The sequence below is a fragment of the Tupaia chinensis genome, unplaced genomic scaffold (assembly GCF_000334495.1).
Source record: "Tupaia chinensis unplaced genomic scaffold, TupChi_1.0 Scaffold144255_1, whole genome shotgun sequence".
In the NCBI taxonomy this organism is placed as follows: domain Eukaryota; kingdom Metazoa; phylum Chordata; class Mammalia; order Scandentia; family Tupaiidae; genus Tupaia; species Tupaia belangeri.
Genome location: NW_006204113.1, coordinates 3,234,483 through 3,245,165, shown reverse-complemented (window position 1 = coordinate 3,245,165; position 10,683 = coordinate 3,234,483). Strand labels below are relative to the sequence as shown.

Below are 10,683 nucleotides of genomic sequence, written 5' to 3'. Positions count from 1 at the left end.
CGGCTGAATGAGGCGCCTGCGGCCACTCTCCGGTGGACCTCCTGCCTGCCTGACGGTTCTCTCTCTGGTTCTCTCCTGCTGCCTCTTGCTCTCGGGGGACTTGGAAGTGTGGCTATCCAGCTGGACTGAGTCTCCTAAGAAGGACGTGACAGGTACTGCCGGTGTGCATGTGAGTGCATGTGTGTGAACATGTGTGTCCCAGGCACGCATGCGTGGAAGCCGGTGTCCACGGGCTGCTCTCCGCATGCTTTCCCGTGCTGTAGCAGCCTTGTGCCGGCTTGCCGGGAGACCTGCACTCACAGTGCCCTCTGCCTTTCAGGAAAACCATGTTTTAGCTCTCAGGTCCAGTGTCGGAGTGCTCTGAAGAGTAGCAACCGTGTAGCACAGTCTGTAAGCAAGCACTCCCTGGGCCCCGAGACTGTGGGTTGGAATCCCAGCTCTGCCACGTCCAAGCTGTGCCTCCTTGGGTGGGTTGCGTAACTCCCCTAGGGGACAGAAGGCTACCTCTCGGGGAGCCTGGCCATAGAAGGCGCCCAGGCCACGGGGCTCCCATCCTCTTCAGGTTACCACAGTGGGCCAGCCCCATGAGACGGGCCAGTCCTGTGACCCAGCTCACCTCAGGCAGCTAGACTGAGGCACTATGCTGAGGTCCCTGACTCCTACCCGACCCTTCTTCCCAGTGATCTCACTGGGGGGCTGGAGCTGTGGGGTAGGAGGCGGAGCAGCCCTGTGATGGTGACTGGGGCCAGGTCCCAGCCCCATGCCCCGGTGAGCCAGAGCTTAGAGCTGCTGCTGGCCTCGGCGGGCTTCCCAGGCGTTAGCCTGCCTGGACACAGGCCTTGGCCATGCCCAGGGAGAGCTAGGCCAGGGGTCAGGGACTTGCCGTTAGCCTTTGGTCTTACTGCACAATGGCAGAGAAAAACACAGAGCAGGGTTCTCAGCTCCCAGACGTAGACAGGGAGGAGGAGATTTCCAGAAGGGTCTTCTGTGGGGTCCCCCATGTCAGAGAGTGGTACCCTCTTCACTCTCCAAGCTTCCAACCTGTGAGCGGAGATAAAGGCTCAGGAGTGGGGGAGCAAAGCCGCAGGGTCGGGGCTAGAGGGGGTGCTGGCTGTGGGCAGGGAGTGGAGGTGGGTATCCTGGGAGGGGGGCCCTCCCTTCCCTGTGATTGTCCTGCTAGTGTTCCCTGAGACGGGGGCCTGGGCCTGAGCTAATCGCTGGGCTGCTGTCCCTTTTTCCCCTGTCCATAAGCCAGTGAGCTGGAGCCCACTTGGCTCACAGCAATACATTTTATTCACTGAACGTATAGCCGAGAGGCCAGCGGGCCCAGTCCGGCCTGGGAGGAGCCCGTGAGAGGGGCTGGCGTGACCTTGGTGGGATGCTCACGGGCTGAGCGCACGGCAGAGTAGTCATGGGGAGCCTGCAGTGGAGGCCGCCTCAGGGCCTCTCAGGATGAGCCTGGCTGCTAGAAGGGGGAGACCCAGGGGAGGTGGTATAGGCCCAGAGGGAAAACCCAGCCGGCATGGGAGTTCGGGCTCCTAGTCCAAGTCTCTCTGGGCCCTGGTTCCCCCACCTGGAATGTCAGAGTTCTGTGGAACAGGAATTGCAGAGGTAAGGGGCTAACGCCACCGGAGATCCTTGCCGATAAAAGCCCTCGGGCTGCATAGCCTGGCATCCACCCATAGAGAGCCTGGGGGCTTGATCTGGCTTGATCTGGCTGCTCCGGCTGGCAAGTATGACTGCCTGCCTGGAGGTGGGGTCCGGGAGAGGCATCTGCAGGAACGCTGCCCAGGCTTCCCCTCCCACCCTTCCCCTGGTGCCTGTGGCCCTCGCCCTCAGTCGCCTGCTGATTCGGAAGCTGCAGAGGAGCCAAAACCTCCAGCTCCTCTGCAAACCAACCCCCTCACTGCTTGTAAGCAACTGCCTAGAGTACATAGGCTCAATCGCATCTCCTCATTCCTTGCTCAGAACAAACTCCCCCCCTCCCCCCCCCCAGGTAAGGACTCTTCCTGTTTACAGACCAGGCAGCTAAAGCTCAGAGAGCTGAATATTCTCCCCAGGGTCACAGAGCTAGGAAGGACAAAGCAGGACTGGGCCTCAGACACTCAGTGTCTGAGTCTAAGCTGTTCCATCATGAATCTCAAGTAGTTACGTGTTCAGTGTCATGTCCACGGCACCAGTCCTGGGGTGGCAGCTCTCATCAGGGACACCTTGTCTGATTGTGCAATGCCCAAGAGAACACTCAGGAGAGGACAGAAGAGAGCACCATAGCCAGAGTGGCCGGGGAAGGGCCTGGAGGGCGGAGATGCCAGAATTGGGGTTGGTTGAGAAGGGGAGGCATTGCAGGCAGGGGGCAGTGGCTGAAGCAAAGGCGTGGAAAGTACGAATCTGCGTAGAACAGCGTCACTGGGGTATATAGTGGGTGCCAAATCATGAATGTTGCATGAACAGTGGGAGAAGGGGGGTGTCATGGAACTTGGGGAGTACAGGTTGGCAAAAAAGACTGGGCTTAATTTATCTTTATTCTGTAGGCAGCAGGGAGCCATTGAAGGTGTTGGAGCGAGGAACTGACTTGCCAAAAGCCTAGTTTAGGAGTTTAAGTTGGCAGCCAGAATGAGGGAAGAGAGGGTTCCACCCAGGTGGGGGAGTACAGGTGAGGCTGGGCGGGGTGGAGTGCAGGGTCCCAGCAGGTCTAGCCAGGGTCTCTGTAGTACAAAGGACAGACTCACTCCTGGGCAAGACTCACACGAGCCCCTTCCGTCCAACCCAGGAGAGGCTCCATTCTAGGAGGGGCACACCCCTTCTCCCTGTTTCTGCCAGACCCTTCTCATCTGAAGACAGAGGCTCCCTGCACCGGCCCCGCCCTCCTGGCAGACTCCTCCAGCCCCCAATTTTCCAGGCCTTGGCTGGGAGGGGATCCAGCCCAGCCTCTGTGGGATGACGTCACCGCCCACCGGGGCCTGGCCTGCAGAGCGGTTTCTCATCTGGATACCTGCTCCCGCAGGCCTAGGCGGGCAACTCCCTAAGAGGCAGATGCCAGAGGGGACGAGCTGGAGGCCGCATATGCTAGGGGCGAGTCGGGCAGGCAGAGGGCCAGAGCCTTTGTCTGTTCATCCATCCCACAGCTTTCGGAGCAGGCTGTCCGTGCCCTGTGCTGCCTGCAGGACACGTTCTTAACTCTTCTCCGGGTGTTGCCCGCGTCAACCCTCGGAAAGCTCAGGCCAGTTTTCCAAGAAAGCTGTGGGGGGAGACGCCATGGGGCTGTGGATTCTCCCGGCTTTGAAACCTTGCCTCAGATTTTCTTGGCTCGGATTAAAGTGAGCTGATGTGTCTCCACTCCCCAGCACGCCTCCTCGTCCTTGCTGGCATTGCTTGGCCCCACACAGAGCTCCTCGCTGTTCTTTGTCTCTGTCCCCTGGTGCCCCTTTCTCCCTTTGAGTTCAGGTGTCCAGTTTTGTCACGTGTCAGAGGCGAGGCCTGCTGGGGAGTCCCTGACTCAGCAAACCCGCACAGCACTCTGTTCCAGCCCACCAGTTCATTCATTTGAGCCACTTGCTTGACAAACGTTTATTTCTTTTTTCGAGAGGTTTTTTGTTTTTTGTTTTTTTTTGTTTTTTTTTTTTGCTATAGGGCGCGTGTGCTCGCCAGTCAGACAGAGAGAGACAGAAAGCAGGAAATCACCCCCCAGGGGGGATGGTCACGCCATTCTCCTCTCGGGATCTTAGACACACACGCACATGCGCCTGGTGTGAGTTTAAGTCACCAGGTTTGGGACTTGAACCACGGTTGACTACGTGGGAGTCCAGTGACATAGCCATCGTGCTAACTGCTGGTCCCGACAAACATTTATTGAGTACCTAGTACCTGATGGACCTGTGGCCCATTAGGAGGTTGTAAAAGTCAGGAAGACCATGTTCCCATTTTTACTTTTTGGAGAGGTTTTTGCTATAGGGCACGTGCATTTGCCAGAAAGACAGAGAGGGACAGAGGGACAGAAAGCGAGAAATCACCCCCCAGGGGGGGGATGGCCATGCCGCAATCCCTTCTCCTCCATTCTCCTCTCGAGATCTTGGGCACACATGCACACGCGCCCGGCATGAGTTTAAGCCACCGGGTCCAGGACTTGAACCTGGTTTTTTGTTTTTTGGTTTTTTTTGTTTTTTTTTTTTGCTATAGGGCGCGTGTGCTCGCCAGTCAGACAGAGAGAGACAGAAAGCAGGAAATCACCCCCCAGGGGGGATGGTCACGCCATTCTCCTCTCGGGATCTTAGACACACACGCACATGCGCCTGGTGTGAGTTTAAGTCACCAGGTTTGGGACTTGAACCACGGTTGACTACGTGGGAGTCCAGTGACATAGCCATCGTGCTAACTGCTGGTCCCGACAAACATTTATTGAGTACCTAGTACCTGATGGACCTGTGGCCCATTAGGAGGTTGTAAAAGTCAGGAAGACCATGTTCCCATTTTTACTTTTTGGAGAGGTTTTTGCTATAGGGCACGTGCATTTGCCAGAAAGACAGAGAGGGACAGAGGGACAGAAAGCGAGAAATCACCCCCCAGGGGGGGGATGGCCATGCCGCAATCCCTTCTCCTCCATTCTCCTCTCGAGATCTTGGGCACACATGCACACGCGCCCGGCATGAGTTTAAGCCACCGGGTCCAGGACTTGAACCTCAGTCGACTACCTGGGAGTCCAGCGACATGCTGGGTGTCTGGGAATACAGTGAGGTTGAGCCCTTCCCTGGAGACCAGGCACTGGTGGCTCACTGCAGGCCGCAGCTGTAACAGTTAAGTGGCAGGTGATGATGGCCCACGGGCGTGAGGTCAGTTACTGTTTGACCTTTGGAGAAGCACTTTGCTGTGAGACTTAGTTTCCCCTGTGTACCATGGGGCTGTAGCAGGCCCCAGTGCAGAGGCTGTCATGATCCACGAGGGCGCATAGTGGCACCGCGCACCCTTTGTGTGGTATGCCGTGTGGAGGCTTGCTGTCCTTGGTAGTAAAACCCGGGCACTTGCAGGACTCAGGCGGTCTCAACCCCACTGTGGAACTCCTCTCTCCTGTTTATATATTGAGTTTTTCTTTTCTCACTTTTCTCCAGTGCACCCCAAACTGCGAAGGGAGACCCAGTACCCCACAGGGCAGGTGCCTGCCTTTTTTGTGCTGTTGGCCACAGAGGCTCTCATCCCAGCCCAGTGCCCCGGGACGTGTGCCGGTCCCCCCCGCCAGGGGCACAGCAGGAGGCAGCCTGTCAGCACAGTGTCCGGCTGGCGGGGACAGGCGCAGGAGCTGGCGCATCTGAGCGCAGGGGCGGGGCCGGCCCTGCTGCCCAGCTGTTGGTTGCATTTCTGCCTGAAACACAATCCTGGCTTTGGAGGCGCTGCCTGGGGCTGCGCGTGTGCATATCCGTGAGGTATACCTCAGCAGGGACAGACCCCTCCTGGGTCACCAAGGGCTGGTGAGCCTGCAGGGCCCACACCTCATGGGAGGAAACTGCCAGGGACAATGTGTTTCTTTCCCCTTCAAGGAGGCCATCTCCTTGGTACTTTGCAGAATTCAGGTGCCAGCATCTCCTGACCTAGGTTGGATGGGCCACTCCCACGGGAGCACCCCTAGATGAAGGCCACGTGTCTCACCCCTGGCTGTGTGCTAGAACCAGGGGCATGGTGAGGGTATCTAAGAAGTCCCCCTGCCTGGGCTCCACCCCAGACCAATCAAACCTGGGCTTCTGAAACCAGAAGTGAGCCAAGGTCTCGCCATGTGCGCCGTGGGAGCCGCGGTGCACCTTTGTCCTGACTAGGCCTCTGATCGGTCTTCTGTTAAAGACCGCTAAGAGGGGTGCCATAAGGATGCAGGGGCAGTAAAGGGGCCTGGCACCTGGATGCTTTGCCAAGTTGCGCTCGGGCGTGTATGTCATGTGACTGCAGGCCCAGGCACCAAGAGAGCCGTGTGAGGCCTGGAGCCCCTCAGTCGTTTCTATAGCCAGGCGAGTGGTATGAAGCCCTCATCCTTCAAGATCAGCAGACCCTTGTACTAGGAGTTCCCTTTGAGCTGCAGTGGTCTGGGAAGGCTTCCTGTAGGAGGTTACTGGTGGGTCTCTGACCCGTGGGTCCCTTTAGTTCCTGGCAGGGCACGTAATGTCTTAAGCATCCCGTCCCTACCGCCACATTGATGATGATGATGGTAAGCAGGATGCCCAATGCCACACGCCAGTGAGGTGTGATGGGCACCCCCACCCCCAGCCTGGTGCTTGCTGAATGGACGTCGTTGCATGGGTTCAGAGGCCGAAGAGTGAGCCTGGGCCTGTGGGCCCTCCGTCTGCCACACCCCAGCTTTTGACAGCCCCCCACCCTCAAGCTCCTGCCGACTACCAGTCCTAGCACGTGGGGGCAGGGGAAGACTGACTCAGTCTCCATGAGAGTGAAGGCAGCAGCCAGGCCCACCATGGCCTCTCTGGAAACGGGCTGGGCCAGTAGCCACTGGGCTGGTGAGCCCAAGGGGCAGGAGGGGTAGGAACTGAGCGAACTTGAGGAAAGGTTGGTGGGGGGGCGGGCTGGGCCAGCCGCTGGCGCTGGGACTTCTTGGGTTTCAAGTAAACAGTCTGGGCCTCCTCCCCCTCCCCTGCCTCCACCCCCAGCTCCTCATTCGATGGGTCTCATGTGTTTCTATTTAAGGGTTGCAAGTAAGCCCCAGTGATTGGCGGCCTCAAACCCTCTTGCCTCCTGCCTGGGCCTGGGCTCTGGAGAAGTCCTCTCCCGCTCTGCCTCTCCCGCCCCTGGAGGAGCAGGGCTGCCTTCTTTTCTCTGGTTTAAGGGGTTGGGGGTAGAGGCAGGAGCCTCCTCCTGGCCTTCCTTTCTCTCTCTCCCAGCTTTGGCCTCAGCCCTCATGGGCCGCCCACCCACTGGCTCGCGGCCCTCCCCTCACACCCCTGCCGGCCCAAGAGCCTGGAGAGACGGGGCCCCAGGCCTCTCGGCAGGCTCCTTCATGCCGGGCTGTGACTAACTCCTAGGGGCCCAGGGCTCTTTCCTGTCTCCTTGGCCTCTGTCTGTCTGCCTCTCTTCTCCCCTCCTCCTCCCCTGTCTCCTCCCAGGCCCCCTGGCTCCCCATGTCCCCTCGTCCCCGCGGTGCAGCGGGCCAGTGTGGGGCCTTGCTATATGGCCTGTCCTTGGGGCCTGGCGAGCTGCGAGCCCTGGCTGCAGGCAGCCCCTCGGAGCAGCGCTGGCGACGGAGCAGCCTCCCCCGAGGAGGCCGATGGACAGGGGGCGCCCCGGCCGCGGGGCCATGGCTGGCCGCTGGCTCACCGCCTGCTTTCTGCCCTCGCCAGGTGCCGACACCAACGCCGAGCCCATGATCCTGGAACAGTACGTGGTGGTGTCCAACTATAAGAAGCAGGAGAACTCAGAGCTGAGCCTCCAGGCCGGGGAGGTGGTGGATGTCATCGAGAAGAACGAAAGCGGTGAGTGCCCGGCCGGCCGGCTGTCCACTCGGGTTCGGCCCAGCTCCTGGCCGGGCTGGTTTTTGTTCCCTTCCTCCTCCCCCCACCTCTGCAGCTATCCGTGATTTCCATCGCAGGGAGAGGGCTGAGGAGGCTGAAGTTTCCCCCTGTTGGTTTGGGCTGCAGGCCAGCAGTTTGCCTGGTGGTGGAGGAATGTCTCTCCGACTGGGGTAATTAACCGGCTGTGTAACGTAGGCCAGGATGGCAGCCCTGCCCGGGGTCCCCGTGCCCTCCAGTGGCACTCTGTGCCACTCTGTGGCAGCTTCTCTTGTTGGGGCCATGTTTCAAGCCAGGGTCCAGGTAGGGGTGGGAGGACCCGGCCAACGGGGAGAGAAGGCAGGCCAGGGTGTCACCAGGGGGTGCAGCGTCTCCAGACTCTTGGCGCGTTGTTGGAGGAAAGGTTAGGCCTTTGAGAGTTGGCTGGTGTCTGGGTGGTGAGCTGATGGCCTCCCCGCAGAACCCGAGGCCACCCGGACCTCGGAGGAGGGATGAAGCCAGGTCCCAGGGTGCAGGTGGGTCCTGCAGCAGTCCCCCTGTCCTCGTGAGCTGACACGGGGCCCCACGGGGCCTCTGGTCCTAAGCTCTTGCAGTGGGCCTTGGTACCTTGGTGTCCTGGGCAGCAGGCGAAGAGAAGAGAGCCCCAGTCTGTCTGTCCAGAGGTGCCGGCCCTTTCGGCCCTTACAGGGCCAAGGATGGGACCTGAGCCCGGGACATCCCCAGCTGTTTGCCCGCAGCCTCCTGGAGCTCAAATCTGTTCCTGGCGTGTTTGTTTCAGTTTCGATTTGCTGTGGGGAAGGCCCCTGTGCATGGGAGCCTCCCTGGACTGCGCTTAGTGGACACTTCCAAGGGGGCGGGGCCTTTTCCTCTCCGCATCCCACCCTGCTCCCTCCCAGTATTTTGACTCCAAAAAGGAAGGCAGACCAAAAGGACCCCTGTGCCCGCTCTGCAGAGAGACGAACGGAGGCACAGAGACTGAGGGGGAATGTGTCTCCTGAGCAGGACTGTCAGGATCCTGGGCTCTTAATTCCGGTGCTTCTGGGTACCAAATAGCTATAGAGATGCTGAGGAAATCCCAGCAGGCCTCCTAGGAGAGGTGGGCTCATACTCCTGCCATAGTCAGCCCAGGAATGTGTTCTCTGCGAGCAGGGCTCTGCTGCAAGTGTTGGCCTGACTCGTTCCTTGGCCCTCCTGGGTCTGGGGGCCTCGCAGCCTATTCCCCTCTCTAAGCAGTCTACTCTGCCCTTGTGCCTGGAGTCACCCCCAAGGTGATTGGCAGCAACGGTCCCTGCCTGGCAGAGCCACGGCCCTGGTGTGAGGCCTTGACCTTTGCCCCGGGTGCCCACACTGCCAGCCCTCTTTCCACCCCTCCCTGGCATCGTCATGGGCCTGGCTCTGGAAACCTAAGCTCCTGAAAACCGAAGACAGGGATGTCTGCTAGTGGGATGGAGGATGCCGGGTCAGGGGCGGTTTTGGAGCCTGCACCAAGGAAAGCCCAGGGCCCATCTCTCTGTAGGAGGCCAGTTCTTTTCTGACGTTCTGGTTCGAGGACCCCGGCACAACAGGAGGCAGGGAGCTCTTTCTCTGGGGTCAGCATGGCTGGAGAGGAGACACTGAAGAGGAAGTCTGTCCTGCTGTGAGACCCCAGGGTTCCCAAGGGCACGTGTGCCCTCCCCCTTCCCAAGCCATCCCCAGGAACAACACCTGGACCTGACTAGGAGCAGGGGAGGGAGCCTTGAAAAGTGGGGGTGTGCGTTAGGCTTAGAGGTGTAGGGACCCCTGTTCCCCTGAGAAGCTTCCAGTGGATGTTTGAGGTGGCCTAGGCACCCTGACTCCCCGTAGCTTCAGTATGGCCTCTGTACAGTGGAGGTGACCCTGTGGCTGCTGGGAGGCAGGGACTGGGGCACTGTCCTTCCCAAATCCTCTCCCAAGTGTGAACTCCATGCCGGGTACCTCAGAAAGGCCCTGGGTGTCGGGAGAAAGCACCTCTCTGAAATCAGTTTCTCCCCTTCTCCGGTCTGTCCCGCCCTTGTAGAGGCAGGTGCTCAGGCACCGATGTTTGCGCAGGGACCTATGGGGCTGTGTCCGCCCACACGGACCCACCGACCCGGCACCCACCGTCAGGACCCGGGAGGCCTGGAGCGCACAGCCAGCCTAGCCAGGGAAGCCGAGTGGGTGGAGGGGAGAGAGGGAGAGGGCCAAGCAGGGTGAGCTCGCCGCTGCCTTTGGGAAGCTGGAGGTCTGACTTCGGGAGGGAGGCGTGTCACACATCCTGCAAGCCGGCTTGGGAAGGAGTGGTGAGTGAGGCTTTAAACTCGGAACAAAGACCCAATTGTGAAGCCTTTGACCTTAGGACATGGTGGGCGTTGAGGCATTTCCACTCACATTGTTAGGGCAGCAGCCCCAGTCAGTGCCATCCCCGCCTCCCTGGGCCTCGCCTCACCCGCTGGGGGGCCAGGACTCTGCCCCGGCCAGGACTCTGCGTCATTCCCCTCTAGCTGGGCTGGGCGTCCCTCAAGGAGTGTCCGTGGAGATGCAGCCCCCTCTGCGGCGGCTGCTCACCGGAGCCCTCTGGCTGGGACCACGGCCACCAAGTGATCCATCCGGAGGTGTGGGTGTGCCAGCACTCAGTGCTGTCTCTCGTCTAAAGGGAGACGGGTCTGGGGTGGTTCCGGCTCAGTAAATACCAGATGCCGGGCTGCGTACTCCCCAGACGTCTCCCAGCAGAAGCATGGAAAGACTCCAGTGTAGAAGGCACTTTACCCTCCATTCTCTGGCTGATGTAGCAGGTGAAGTGTTTTTCCTTATAGTCTGAGAACTCAGCTCGCTCCCCTTGACAGAGGCCTTGGCTGGGAAAGGATGGGCTGAGGCCGGTGGGAGTGGGTGGGAGCCTGAGCTGGCGAGGCTGAGAGACTCAGCTGGTGGAGGTGACTGCAGAGCTCCTGGCATCTTGCAGGAGATGTCCACATGGCCCTCTCTCCAGCATACTACTCACAAGTAGTAGGGATTCGTGTCGGTAATTGATCGGTTGGACGTGGGGCAGACAACTGCTGAGGGCCTCCGAAGAGAAGGATGCTTACCCAGTGCTAAAGATAACCTGTCCCAGGGAATGGGACCTGAGTGGTTTTAGGGAAAGGGGTTTTGATCAAGCAGTGGGCCTGGGGCCCAGCCAGAAAAGGACCCTACTGAT

At 59.7% G+C, this 10,683-nt stretch overlaps 1 protein-coding gene across 1 annotated transcript in view; it reads left to right on the top strand.

Moving 5' to 3' along the window:
• Nucleotides 1-10,683, top strand: part of SH3PXD2A (SH3 and PX domains 2A) — a 309,695-nt gene that overhangs the window by 241,271 nt on the left and 57,741 nt on the right. The window contains 2 exon segments of the mRNA XM_014583350.2: nucleotides 108-152; nucleotides 7,326-7,457. Coding sequence (XP_014438836.2) covers nucleotides 108-152; nucleotides 7,326-7,457 — 177 coding nt within the window.